This window comes from Leopardus geoffroyi, chromosome D1, assembly GCF_018350155.1.
Source record: "Leopardus geoffroyi isolate Oge1 chromosome D1, O.geoffroyi_Oge1_pat1.0, whole genome shotgun sequence".
In the NCBI taxonomy this organism is placed as follows: Eukaryota; Metazoa; Chordata; class Mammalia; order Carnivora; family Felidae; genus Leopardus; species Leopardus geoffroyi.
This window is the reverse complement of record NC_059329.1, coordinates 85,878,869-85,892,538: the sequence shown is the minus strand read 5'-3', so window position 1 is coordinate 85,892,538 and position 13,670 is coordinate 85,878,869. Positions and strand designations below refer to the sequence as shown.

At 34.9% G+C, this 13,670-nt stretch overlaps 2 protein-coding genes across 13 annotated transcripts in view; one reads left to right on the top strand and one right to left on the bottom strand.

Annotated features, from left to right (window-relative positions):
- The window catches only part of IMMP1L (inner mitochondrial membrane peptidase subunit 1), an 81,774-nt gene extending 81,027 nt beyond the window's left edge, over window positions 1–747 (top strand). For all 10 annotated transcript variants that reach the window (XM_045484864.1, XM_045484869.1, XM_045484868.1 and 7 more), the window contains one exon: window positions 580–747. In XM_045484864.1, coding sequence (XP_045340820.1) covers window positions 580–648 — 69 coding nt within the window. In that variant the 3' untranslated portion in view covers window positions 649–747. The remainder of the gene's footprint in view (window positions 1–579) is intronic.
- Window positions 748–1,842: 1,095 nt separating this feature from the next.
- Window positions 1,843–13,670, bottom strand: part of DNAJC24 (DnaJ heat shock protein family (Hsp40) member C24) — a 55,164-nt gene continuing 43,336 nt past the window's right edge. For 2 of the 3 annotated variants that reach the window (XM_045484861.1, XM_045484860.1), the window contains exons 4-5: window positions 6,169–6,239; window positions 1,843–2,238 (exon numbers count right to left, since the gene is read on the bottom strand). In XM_045484861.1, the coding sequence (XP_045340817.1) occupies window positions 2,110–2,238; window positions 6,169–6,239 (200 nt within the window). In that variant the 3' untranslated portion in view covers window positions 1,843–2,109. The remainder of the gene's footprint in view (window positions 2,239–6,168; window positions 6,240–13,670) is intronic. The other variant, XM_045484862.1, reaches the window with a different exon arrangement.

Sequence of the window (13,670 nt, the reverse complement as noted above, 5' to 3'; positions counted from 1 at the left end):
TCATATAACTTTTACAACTATATGTTTACCTTGGGCATAAATTAATATACATTTACAGAAGAACAGTGTCGAGTCAAACAAACTACCTGTTAAGCAGGGATATCCCAGTTAAGTACACCAAGTAATGGTCTTACCATGGTTATAAATGTATGACTCAGGAAAGATTATTATTTTCACTGGCAGTGAGAAGAACAACACATGAATACTTGGGGTGGTTGGATAATTTGCAGGATTCTTTGCACTTACGCAGATGTTATATTCAAATACTTAGGTTCAGGGTTCACTTTATTTGAGGGTAGTAAAACAAAACACAGACACACATATTTATACATCTATATTCACGCACTATACACAGGTAACTGATATAACACATCAATGTTCCAAACTTTAGAGTTTAAATACATGTACACATACAAGTTTACTTTCTAAAGTCTTACTTTGATATAATTTGTTCTTGACTAAAGAATAAGGAGAACGTATTTCATATATGGCACAGAGAAAACAGATGGATAAAAACAGGGAGTATGATGATGATATAACATTTCATTAATTGTCTTCAATCACATTTTGATTTTACAGATTTGGCCTCTGAGTGATTTTGGATTTCTGCGTGACAGCCCTAATGGCCACAGATTTTCTGACGATTAGCAAGCATTTATTCTTTTGATTTCATTATTCTCTCCTATTCAAGTGAATTTATCATTGCCACTGAAACCATGTACATACTAATAAACTATTTGCTATTTAGTTTTAGTCATTTTTTTTTTAATTTTTTTTTTCAGTTTTAGTCATTTTTAATTGTTAAATGTAAAGAATAAGCAACACACACTGCAAGCTATATTAGTTCAAAATATATGGATAAAAATGTAATCCAAAGTAAGTCCTCTAAATTTTATGATAAATATAAAAATATTTTTAGGGGAAAAACCTGGGTGACAACCTCACTTTTGAACTTTTGGTTTTATAGCTATGATGAAAGTAATCTCTTGAATATGCCTTATACTTTCGCTACATTTACAAGTCAGAGTAGTAACTAGTCTTGTAAGTCCAAACTAATCATAAATACCAGGAGTTCAACCTAATAAAAAACTGCTAAGTCACATGCTTGGTTCACTCATTTGAAATTAGGTAATGAAGTTTCAGTGATCCCAAAAAGGATTTCTCAGATTTTTTAAAAATGAGTTCTGACTTATACTGTACATAGATTATCAAATGCAAAGAAAAATAAAATCTTTAGAGTGTATTATAATCAATAATAACATTATAAAAGTCCATTTGGTCATACCAGCAATGTAGTGGTTCTCTATTCATAAACAGAGACATTAATACTCTTAGACTTTGAAATAAAAAGGAAAGTAATGCATCTGTTTCAAATTAATATTTTTTAAAAAACTGCCACTTCCTAAGTTACATTTAAAGTTGAAGATGGCAGTGTTCAAGCCTTACTCCCTTTAATGTAGCCACACGAAGACACAGGGAAGATAGTGCCAGGACCGGAGTCAAGTGTTTTGACTCCAAAGCTGTCTTTTCCACAGTTGCCACTTTACCTTCCTGAAGGTAACTTCATGAATATCCATATCCAGTCCTAGTTATGAGACAACTAGGTTCACATGCTATTCACAAAGATTCTAATTTAATTCTAATGACCTGAGAATTTGAGATACTTGTACAACAGGCTGATAACTTGAGCACAAATAAATGTCATGTTACTTCAGAAACTTAGTAACTATAAAGGAACATGATGATACTGTGATGCTTAACAAGAGGAGACATGCTAATTTGAAGAAAAGGAAAATTCTTATTTTGTACCAAGGAGAAAATGGACCAAATAACAAAGTTCTCAGATGGGAATTCACAAAATATAATTTATAATTCAAGTCTTTTTTTTTTGTGATCTACAAATATAAATTATAAATACATATAAATAACTGAGTTCATTTTCTATTAACCTAGGGTGGCCCTTGCTTGAGTCTTCTATCTTCTCTGCAAATAAAAGAGCTGACAAAAAAAGAATCCTGCTTCTTTTTATCAGCTTTATACATTTACTTGAATGGGCGCTCTTCAACATGTATGAATACAGAGTTAAAGGATCCCATTTAGTGAACAATTTCAGCCATAATGAAGGAGTTCTATTATTAGTGAACATGTATCACAAGAAATCAGGGTAACTTCTTCTGCTTCATCCTTGGAAACACTGTATTTTCCACCACATCGGCAACTCAGAGAAAAAGTGTGATCTGTAAAGAAAACAACATGATGCATCAAAGGTTTACAAGTAACTATTTCAACACCTTTTTAAAAATGCAGCTTATGTCACAGAAATTGCAAACCAAAAAAGATTTTCAGTAAGTATAAAATGTATCTAAATGAGAACTTGAAAAGATTTCTTATATAGGGGCAATGTTTCTAAAAATTACCTACCAAAGAATCTTTTTGTTTTGTTTTATTTTTATTTACTTTGAGAGAGGGGGGGAGAGAGAATCCCAAGCAGGTTCTGCGCTGTCAGCGCAGAGCTCAACTCAGGGCTTGGTCTCATGAACTGCGGGATCATGACCTGAGCCAAAATCAAGAGTCAGACACTCAACTGAGTGAGCCAGCCAGGCACCCCAAAGATCTTGAGGGGACAGCAGATGCTCAGGGGTGACCCATGACATTTATTTGAAGTCTTCTGTTTTCTGTTTTAAAATATAAATTTTACATTCCTCTCAATTTATTTGTCCAAATTATTACTGTGAAGGAAAGAGAAAAATAGCTCTACATGTTTTACTGTTAAGCCACATGCTTTTTTGCCTGCAGTATATCCTTTTAGAGAAAACTCTGCTAACTTAACTGTTAATCAAGTTTAACATTTTAAATACTCTCTGTTCTAGTATCACACTAATTCTGTGAAGTGAGATGCCCAACAGAGAGCATACAGCACAAGGTTTAGTCTACCAGTGGTAGAAATTTCACTAAATCTGTCCTCTTGACAAGTGGAAATGCTTATGTCCTTTAACTGAAAGAATCTCTGATCCACTGGTCATTCCATTTCAATGTCACTGAGAAGTGACTGTCAAAGAAAAATAATGATTGATCACCTTATCCTGCTACTGCCAAAATTTTTTATTACAAATATATCAAATATCTTCATTCAGTTCTCAAACATTTTTAACACTCAGATCTTATCATATATACCACTAAAAAAAAAAAAAAATTCGACCGCCTTCTATTCTCTAATCAAGTTTGGCCTTGGAAAAATTAACAAGCCAACTTTTGGGGTGCTTGGCTGGCTCAGTCGGTACAGCATGTGACTCCTGATCTCAGGGTCGTGAGTTCAAGCCCCATTCTGGGCATGGAGCCTACTTAAAAAACAAATAAACAAATAAGCCAATTTTACGTGTTTCTTTTACCAGTAAGGAAAACATGAATTCATTCACACAATCCTTATTTCTCATCACAATGCCTTTTTTCTCCATAGACAAAATTATTTGATCTTGTATTTTAAAATGCTAACATCCTTTCTGTCTGAGCCAACATATATACTGTAGTAGAGCATGCTTTCAAAGTGAATTGTTTCATTATTAAATTGTCTAAAACTGTACATACTCTAACCAAGGGTTTTCTTAAGCTAAATCTCCCTCTTGTTTTTTTACCACCTCAGTGAACACTGAGAAACAATCTGAGGTGACAGGCGCTCAGTAAATGATGCAGAGGCCACCATGGGCTACTGTGGAGTTTTGTTATAGAGGATTCCAAATGTTAATGCTCACTAAAAATTCACATCTTGTTACGTTTCTTCTTGTATTATTCTATCACTTAACAAAGTGATATCTTCACAGAAACCATTTAAATACATTGAAGGCAAAATGACCAAGTTGTGAAACAGACTAACTCTAAGGGGAAAAGGTTAACTTCACTCCCTCAACAGTTCTTTAGGGATGCCTTTTAAGCATAGTAAAATGCACTGTTTCATACTGTCCTTGGGTCAAGAAGATGGTAATGTGGCTATGTCTACCATGTAGGGCTTCATCCACTTTTCTCCTCCTCGGGATCTTCACTTTCCAAGGCTATTCTGAAAATGGCTATGAAGGAATCTTCGATTTCTTATTTGCCCAGTTGATCACACTTGGTATTGAACTGCATCTGTCAAGAATGCTCTTTTCAATTGCAAAGAACAATTCGAAATTGCAAATTCAATTGCAGAACTTAGATTACTGGTTTTTAATATTCTTGCAAAAATAACAGCTTCATGCAGCTGTTGGCTGCTCAGTATGTTCTCTTAAGGATTATCTCTCAACAATAAGGATTATTTCCATCTTTATATATAAAAAAAACAAACATTAATTGAAATAAGTGTCAAAGTGTGTCTTATACTTTTAAGATTCACTGTAGCTTCTTATAACTGATTCATTGGCTGTGGTTAGGATTCTTCTATATCTTCTGCACTGTCCAGTTTATTTAAGGGAATCCCAAGGACAGTGACACATTTATAACTTGACGATTTCATATTGTACATTTCCCTTTAATATCTTGTTTTTTTATATTTGTATCAGAAAACTCATTGTATTTGTTGACTGAACAGATGTTTGAACAACCAACCCATATTCATTTAAAATAAAATCTAATATTATTCATATTTTTAAAAGGCTACTGAAGGAAAAGTTACAAAAACCAGTTTGGCTATTTCATATTCTCAGGAATCATTAGGAAACAAAATATATTAATTAAATCAACTGCAGCAAGAAGAATTTGTCTAATAAGAGATTAAACACACATACACCCAATACTGACTGATGAGGTACCAATACTATATTTTCAAAACATAAATTTAGTTGGGCAGGTCTCCTTGATAAATGACATGCTTTAGTCTGTCCCCTCCATGAACTAAAAGAAGTCTTTCACCAGATCCTATGTCACTAGTGTGTTCATAGCAGTTCTCTCGTTTACTCTGATGAAACCATTATTAACTCCTGGGAGCCCCAGGTACACAAAACCTCAAATTTCCCAATCATTCACTGCAAATGAGAATTTATACACTATGATTTCATTTGGCACTTCAGGAGCACAGCGGCCTATAGGCAGAAACATGACTCTCCTCCTAAGTCAACAGCCTGTGACCCATCTAAGAGCATGAAGTCAAAAATTTGCCATTAAAAAAAATATTCCAGTAAACTTGTTTTCAGGAAGGATGAGCTATTTATCTTCTACCTAACCATACTCACTAGTAAATTTTTATAAACCCCTAGGGAATTTTTACCCCAGGCTAAACAATAAAGTGTTAGGAATAAAGTATATAAACATTCTAGGAATTAGTAAGATTTTCTTCACTTGTCCAGAGAAACATGAACGTAGAAGGAACTTCACAGTGTCTAACCAGAGTGATTCACAAAGCTATCAGAAGAGTAGAGAAATTAGATTTGTTTAAAAAATCTAATAATAGAAAAGGGAAAAAGAACGACTTCATGGTGGGTAAAAAACCAAGTTCCAAGCAGGAGAGTGTAGTATTAGGAACCCTGCCTTGACAGTTTGTGATTCCATATAAAGAAACAAAAATAAAAATTCTAATAGGAATTCATCTCAAATATCAACACAGGAGGATGGAAAAAATTATTTTCCCTATTACACTAGTGGGGAGTAAAGCAAAACACAAATCATGTAAAAAAGAAAATCTCATGAAACTTTATGTACCTAACATCTAATTAGAATAGACAAATGACTGGAGGGGCACCTCGGTGGCTCAGTCAGTTAAGTGTTCGACTTTGGCTCAGGTCATGATCTTGCGGTTTATGAGTTTGAGCTCCACACTGGGCTCTCTGCTGTCAGCATGGAGCCCACTTCTGATCCTCTCTGCCCCTCCCCAGCTCACGCTCTCTCTCTCTCTCTCTCTCTCTCTCTCTCAAAAATAAAATAAAATAACAGAACTGGAAATGGGTCAATAATGGACCTTTAGAATGAAACAAAAATATTCTTACAAACACTATATATATATATATATATATATATATATATATATATATGTATATATATATATGTATGTATATATATATATATACATATATATATATACATATATATATATATGGCCAAGCTATTCTATTTTTTAAGATTACCAAATATGCCATGAGAGTTTTTCTTCTTAAAGAAAATCTCTAATATTTTTCTCTACTGTAGTCAAGAGAAAAAATGTCAACCTTCATTCCAACACATTTCTTCAAGATATACTTGAGCATCTACTGGTCCCGTATTTCTTAGATCACCTTCTGTAAAATATAAAGAGATGCTTAATTTGATACTTTAATCATAACCATGAAGAATGCTGAAAAGACAACTCCAGCCTGGGGACTACAGTTCTACTTTACTTACCATTTAAAAACTCATTTTACCACTTTTGACAGCAGTTTTAAGGCTACCTAATAGTCCACTTCTTATAAGCCTTAACAGTCAAAATCTATCCTATTTTCCACAAACATTGAACAAGCAAAAACCATAGAATTGATTTTGATAATTATTTGTGATTAACTAGTGACCTCTATTTTGTGAAAGGGAATTTTTTTGTCAGATAAACTATACCTGTAACTAAGGAAGGCAGCGTGGAGTTGGGCAAAAGTAACTATTTGAACCTTAGTTGTAAAATCTTACTAGCTTTCTAACCTTAGAAATATACCTTAGATATGCTGAGTTATCTCTTAGCTACTTCAGAAGGGTTGTTATGGACCAAATTGTGTGCCCCCCAAATTCATATGTTGAAGTATTTGGAGATAAGCCTTTTAGGAGGTAATTAAGGTTAAATAAGATCACAAGAGTGGGGTCCTAATCTGATAGAATTGGTAGCCTTATTAAGATGAGGAAGAGAGGTTTATCTCCATGCACAGGCACCAAGGAAAGTAGGATATAAAGACACAGCAACAAAGAGGCCATTTACAAGCCAGTAAGAGAGCCCTCACCAGAAACCATATTGACTGGCACCCTGATCTTGGAATTGCAGCCTCCAGAACTATGACACATAAATTTCTGTTATTTAAGCCACCCAGTCTATGGAATTTGCTTATGGCAGTCAGAGTAGACCAACACCAGGGTGTTGTTCTAATCAAATGAAATCAGGCTAAAAGTGCTTTAAAGAATAAAGCTCTAGGGGAGCCTGGGTGGCTCAGTTGGTTAAGCATCCAACTCTTGATCTCAGCTCAGGTCTTGATCTCAGGGTTGTGAGTTCAAGCCCCATGTTGGGCTCTGCACTGGACACGGAGCTTACTTAAAAGAAAAAAAAAAAAAAAAGAATAAAGCTCTAACCAAATTTAGGGGGCTGTTTGTCATCTGATTTTAATTGCTTTCAACAGAGTCGTAGGAAACTTAAAGACAATACTTTAATAAAAGATTTCAATAACCATATAATACAACTGTATTGTGTTGATGTTCTATTGCTACTTCCTAGGCTTAAGTTTTCCCTACAGGTGGAAGGTCCAAAGAAGCCTGAAATTCCAACCAAATTTAGTAAAAGTATGGTCTAGGTGGTAAAAGCATGCGCACGCCCTTGCTTAAAACAAGTATACTCTGGGACAAAGGAAGCCACTATAGATAAGCATTTGTCTTTGTTTTTAAAGGCATGTTATACTTCACGTATGCTTGTATTGTTCTTCTAGAAGTCAGTGCTTAAAAGAAACTTCTAAAATCCACCCCTCACCCCAATGAAATTTTCTTTAGCTGTCTCACTAGTCTCTTGTTCACTTGCTGAGACTGCTTTCCTTTGTTCCATGTGAGAATGCCTACAATTTAATTATATTTAATAACTGCCTGTTCAAATTTATTGGTGAGTTACACAATTTTAAAATAGATGAAAAAATTTTACAATATTTTGAACTCACTATTGTTTTCTGTTAAGTATGTCAAATATTACATCACTTCGTATTTACTGGGTACCAACAGTCTATTAAAGTGGCCCTAAAATCCAAAGATACAGACATTGCCCAGTGGCCAGGTGTAGCCCCTCCATGTCGGGGGCCCACTGAATAGCATATGCACACTGTATCAGTATGCGAAGTGATTTCTGAACAAAACAATTTCCACATTCTACATAAGGTACACTTGGCTGTAGGCTATTCAGTATTTTAATTTTTAAAAACTTCTCCCTGGAAGTCCCATGGATAGAGAAAAAAAAATCTTAATCACATGTTTCACTTCCTTACAAAGAATGACTAAGGTAGTTTGCTTCAATGGGGAAATGAAACATTGTTTTAGATTTGAGGAGTGGGGGTAATTGGCACTTAACAGATTATAATTAGGGGAAAAACATATGTAAATAATTTACAATCAAGCTGCCTATATTCCAGGGTATCTTATTAGATCTTAAGTAATTCTGAAATCAAAGCAAATCAGACAAGGCAGAGTTGATAAGATGAATAAGCCTTTTTAATCCAACCTATCTTGGACACCTGCAATACAGCAATTATAGAAAAAGACAACTCATTCCTATATATCCATTATGCTATTTTCTATTTTAAAATAGTAAGTGAGAAATAACTGGAAAAGATAACTGCCGAGGAAGTCAGCTTCATATTTTTCTGCTTCTCTATTAGGAAGCTATTGTTATTCTTACCAGTTATTATTTCATATGGAACTCTATTATTCCACCTACTCAAAAACAGTGGCTTTTACCTTTTTATTATTTTTTTCTTCTTAATGTACAGTAACTTTAGCTACCTATTTTAAGTTGAAAGGTCAACTTAGATGATATCTCATAAGAAGGAAATAGAATGCAAAGAGTACTTTCCCAAGTCAGAGTTAAAAGTATACTAAAAAATATTTTCATGTTCTGTGGCTGATCTAAACATTTATATGTTTTATCTGATTATTCAATATTATGTGGACACTGTCCAAGTTTTTGTGGGAATTCTGATTTTAAAAGTCGTATCTGACACAAAAGAGAACACACCAGGCGATTCCCCATTTTCTGAAATATAACAGGCAAAACTACTCTGTTGTTGGGTGACACTGGTGTTAGGTGTGGGGGGAGAGTAGTGACTAGAAGGAGTTGCAGGGCCTTCTGGGTGCTGGTTAGTTGGATGCGTTTACTGTGAAAATCCATCAAGCTGGACACTTAGGACTGGTGCACGTCTCTGTATGTATAGTTCAACAAAAAGTTTTAAAGGTAGTGTATTAAGCCTCCAATAGCTATACTTTTTAATAGAAATAAGGAAACAAAAGTTAGGGGAAAGAAGTTAAAAGCCTCATAAGAAAGTGTGTGTTCCTTGAAAAGATGGTAATCTAACAACTTCTTAAAAAGGCTGGGGGTGATTAACTCAGGGAGATTGGATCCCTGGAGAATTGTATAATGAGCTGAGGGGGTACATACAAGTAAAAGGTGAATCTAAATGTAGGGGGTGGGGAGGTGACCACAATCCTTTGTTGAGAGGCAGGTGTCCAGGGAGTGAGGCAACAGCAACCTCCCCCCTACTAACTACGATTACAAGGAAGGAGCACAAACAAATCAATGTTGTTTTTTTTTCTTTCTAAACAATGATCTCTGCTTGTCCACCATTGTAGTTATAATTAGAAAACTTAATTCCTCCCTAGCCTGTAAAGTAACTCACAGGAACCTTGTAATTAGCTTTGATAATTGTCTACTAATCAGGCATGGCATCTGCAAAATAGATAAGTTCCTTTTAACTATTACATATTATAAATATTTTTTCTCATTACAATATTTCAATAGGTATCTGAAAATGTAAATCCTATCTTAAAATTTTCCTGTTAACATGACACTACTAAAAATGTTGAGAAAACATAAACTGACTTAGAAAGTGATTTAATTAAAGGAATAGATCCAAGATTTAAATCTGGAATCTTAGCCACAGAATGGTAATAAAACAAGCAAATCCAGCCATTTGGAAGGAAAACGCAATGCCTGGCATTTTGGGTACTCTATCTTAAGTCCAGTTACACTATATGATTCCTAATTCTTTGAAGGAAACGGGCTTAGCTTTTCCTAAGGTATGTAGGCCTGCTCACACCCTGTGCAGTACCCACAGCTTAGCCAAATATGGAGATAAGAAAAAGATCCGAATTTATGTACATACAGAAAGCAATGAATTATAAAGAGAGATTCCTGAGGAATATAATGATAAAATCAAATAATTTATGTGGTTACTTGGAAAAGAATCTTTCAACCTTTAGAAGTATAGGCCCTTATGACCTTGTGTTCTATTGGATTTGTCTGACAACAAGAGGTGAAAGAATTCTGTGGTTCCATTGTCTCAACAGTGGGATCTGAGAAAACACTGGCAGGACTCATCAGAGAGGTTTATGAGCCTGCAATTCAAAGAGATTAAAAGGAAAATCTAGGGAGATTCTTTCACACTGAAGAATAACATTAAATAACTATTAGCAGCTTGGTTCAGTAAAGCTTACTAGAGCTCTCGCTGGGTCATTCACAACTTTCTAAAAGAGGAAAGGTTTTTTTCAGCTCCATTTGGGAATCAATAAATATTTCTTACTTCTTACAAGACAATGGCATTCCAGTCTTTTAAAGCTTCCTCCTAATGATAGTAAAATTTCTAAAACAACTCTTTGCTGCCTAATAATTACATTTCCTAATCCCAGGAAACCTTTTCTAACTAAAGCTACAATTCAAATAAATAAGTAAAAATAAATAACAGCAACAAAAAGCTGTGGCGGAGAGGAATTTAACTTTATTCATTATGGCTGAGATATCACAAGTCTCATTCAACCCAATACTGGCCAAAAGATCTAGCCCATCCGCGGTTCAGTTCATTGTGTAGCAATGTCGTAACTTACCCAAGCGATCAAGTCCCCAGAATGCTCTCATTTAGCAATTAGTCTACTGTATTTATTTTTATGTCTTAAAATACTTAATTTCACACTTAAAGCTTTAAGTCATCTGTGTGTTAAAAGCTAAGAGCAGTGTTTTTCTCTTAGCATCTTGCTGTTTTAAAACCAAGTAATTTAATTTTAAACAATCACCTCATTCTTAAAAATCACTTCACTATACATAATTAAAATTTTCATATAGGAACTAACTGGAAGGAAATCAGTTTCCTTGTCCTTAACAGTCTCTGTTCTTAGAACAGTCTCTACCTTGATAAAAGAGATTCAGAATCAGGCAACATTTAATTTGAAACCTGTTCATTAAATCAGAAAGCTCTATAATCCTTTCCCAGATGAAATTAAAGAGTCACTTGCAAGGCTTTCCATATCAAAGAAAAATTAAAAACTTGGAGTTTAATTATGGACTTGGAGAACTGTGGGGCTTTTATAAACTGAGTGTCAACCCAGTGCTCATGAAAGATACCAAATGAAGACCGGAAACTGAATTTCACGTTTCAGTACACAGCAGGTAGAACAGTATTACAAGTAAGCCTGGCCTCTCGTTCTGACCCTCAAATAGGAACTCACTCCTGATTATCTGGAACTAAAAATAGTAGGTTGTACACACCTATTCAAAACTTGACAGCCCAGCACAATGATTAAAAGTCAGAGAATGACTTTTGAATTTCCCCTCTATCAATTACTAGCCATGTGACCTTAGTCAAATTACTTAACCCCTCTGAACCTCAGACTCTTTCTCTGGAAAGCAGGTATTAATATCTTCCTTAAGAGGCTGTTAAACAATGATTGAAAGACAATTACCATAGATCTAGTGCTCAATAAACAGTAGCTCTTTTAATTGTTATCTCATAATGCTTGTGTTGACCTGTTCATAACAGACCATAAGAAAATGACTAAAGAGTAATCCATTATGAGTGGGGGAAAGCCTCAAGTACCACAGTGTAGGAAGGTAGCAACTCTTGACCTTGTGTGGATTTGTAACAGTGTTAAGAAGTTTGATGTACTTTGCTATTGTCAGTCCCATTAAAATCAGCCCATTATTATCCGCCCATTATTATCAAAGCCATGGTCCACACAATTATTGTCCTTCCGAAGTATCAAACAAAACTGAAAGACAGGAGTCACAGAGAAAAAGTGCAAAATAATTAATTTGTACATTGGATTCAGAGATTAGAAATGATGGCAGATTAGAATGTCAGGGAAAACTTTCTTTGGGAGGTGGGAGGTGGATTGATGATCTTGAGTTCAAACTTGAACAAAAAAAACTGGGAAGAATCAGAATGGGAGGGTGTTCTGAGTCATGACAAACAGCATAAGCATATGTGTTTGAGAGCCCCTAAATGAACCAGGGAAGAAGATTCACATTAGGTTTGTGATTGGTGACAAGGCTGAAAAAGTAATTAGGAACAAACTTCAAAGCTTCTGTTCCATTTAAATTCTAGCTGAATGGGAAAATGTTGGGTTGGGGAGAGGGTGGTTATAAAAGTTCTTAAACAGAGGAGTGAGAATAAAGAAAGCTAGACCAATCAAGATGTGAACCTCTGTAGAAGGCCAATTAGCAGCTATGGAAATAATATGGGTATGCGTTCTACTCTGGGTATGGACTACCATGGTAGCTGTGAGAATAAAAAGATCACACAGAAAAAAAAAAATTATAGAAATGTCAAAACTCATTTCTAATTCATTGGTTGTATATTGAGCAAAGTAGAAGTAATCAGAGTGTAATATGAAACGAAAGTTTCAAATCTGAAAGAAAAAAATAATCACTGAGAAAGGTAACCCTATTTTGGGTTAAGACTCATTGATTTTGGGGCGCCTGAGGGGCTCGGTTGAGCGTCCAACTTCAGCTCAGGTCATGATCTCACGGTTTATGAGTTCGAGCCCCGCATGGGGCTCTGTGCTAACAGCTTGGAGCCTGGAGCCTGCTTTGGTTTCTGTGTCTCTCTCTCTCTCTCTCTGCACACCGCCCCCCTCTCGAAAATTAGTAAACAGTTAAAAAAACAAAAAACAAAAAAAGACTCATTGATTTCAATTGGATCAAGTACCCAAGGAGAAATTGAGAGTGAAGTTAAAATGGGAGGCACAAATTTCCTAAAATCTTACATTTTCTCTATTATTAAATCAGAACTCCCAATTATGTCCAGCTATACCAGAATTATAAGTGTAGTCTTGCCCATAGGTTCCCATAACATTCATTCTTTCAAACTAGTCAAATTTTTATTTAAAACCATTGAGAAAGGATCTTAAAATAAATTTTTATTGCAAAAAAGTTATTTGCATTCAAGTAAAAGTAACAGATAACATGAGTAGTCACCTTCTTGTGACAAATAAGATGTAGCAGGACCCTCACAAAAAGTTTTGTCTATACTCTTTTCTCCATCTGAAGAAAGTGCCAGTCCCTAACTGTCCAGATGGATTTTCTGCATCATTTCACATACTTTTCCCAGAAACAGTCACCCAAACAAAACAAAACAAAACAAAACAAAACAAAACAAAACAAAACAAAACAAAACATGCCCCCTGATGCTTATGTTCAAATTTTACCTGAAGCACATTTTTACAGCCAATTTTCAAATTCCTAAAATCAAATGGAAATACTGATATGACCACAGATGGAACCTCTAACTTGACTAATACAAGTATTTTGTAAGGGTCAGTTTTAGCACATAATCTACACAAATATCTCCTGGCCTTAAGTCATTATTCGTAACTCAGATTCATATTATCTACATTTAAAAGCGTTATTTCCACTCTTATGGAGTTAATCAGTCTTTAGCATTAACTTGCTTTCAGGAAGGTCCTTATTTGGGGCTCTTACTAAGAAATTACAAGTTGATACATAAATGGTGGTG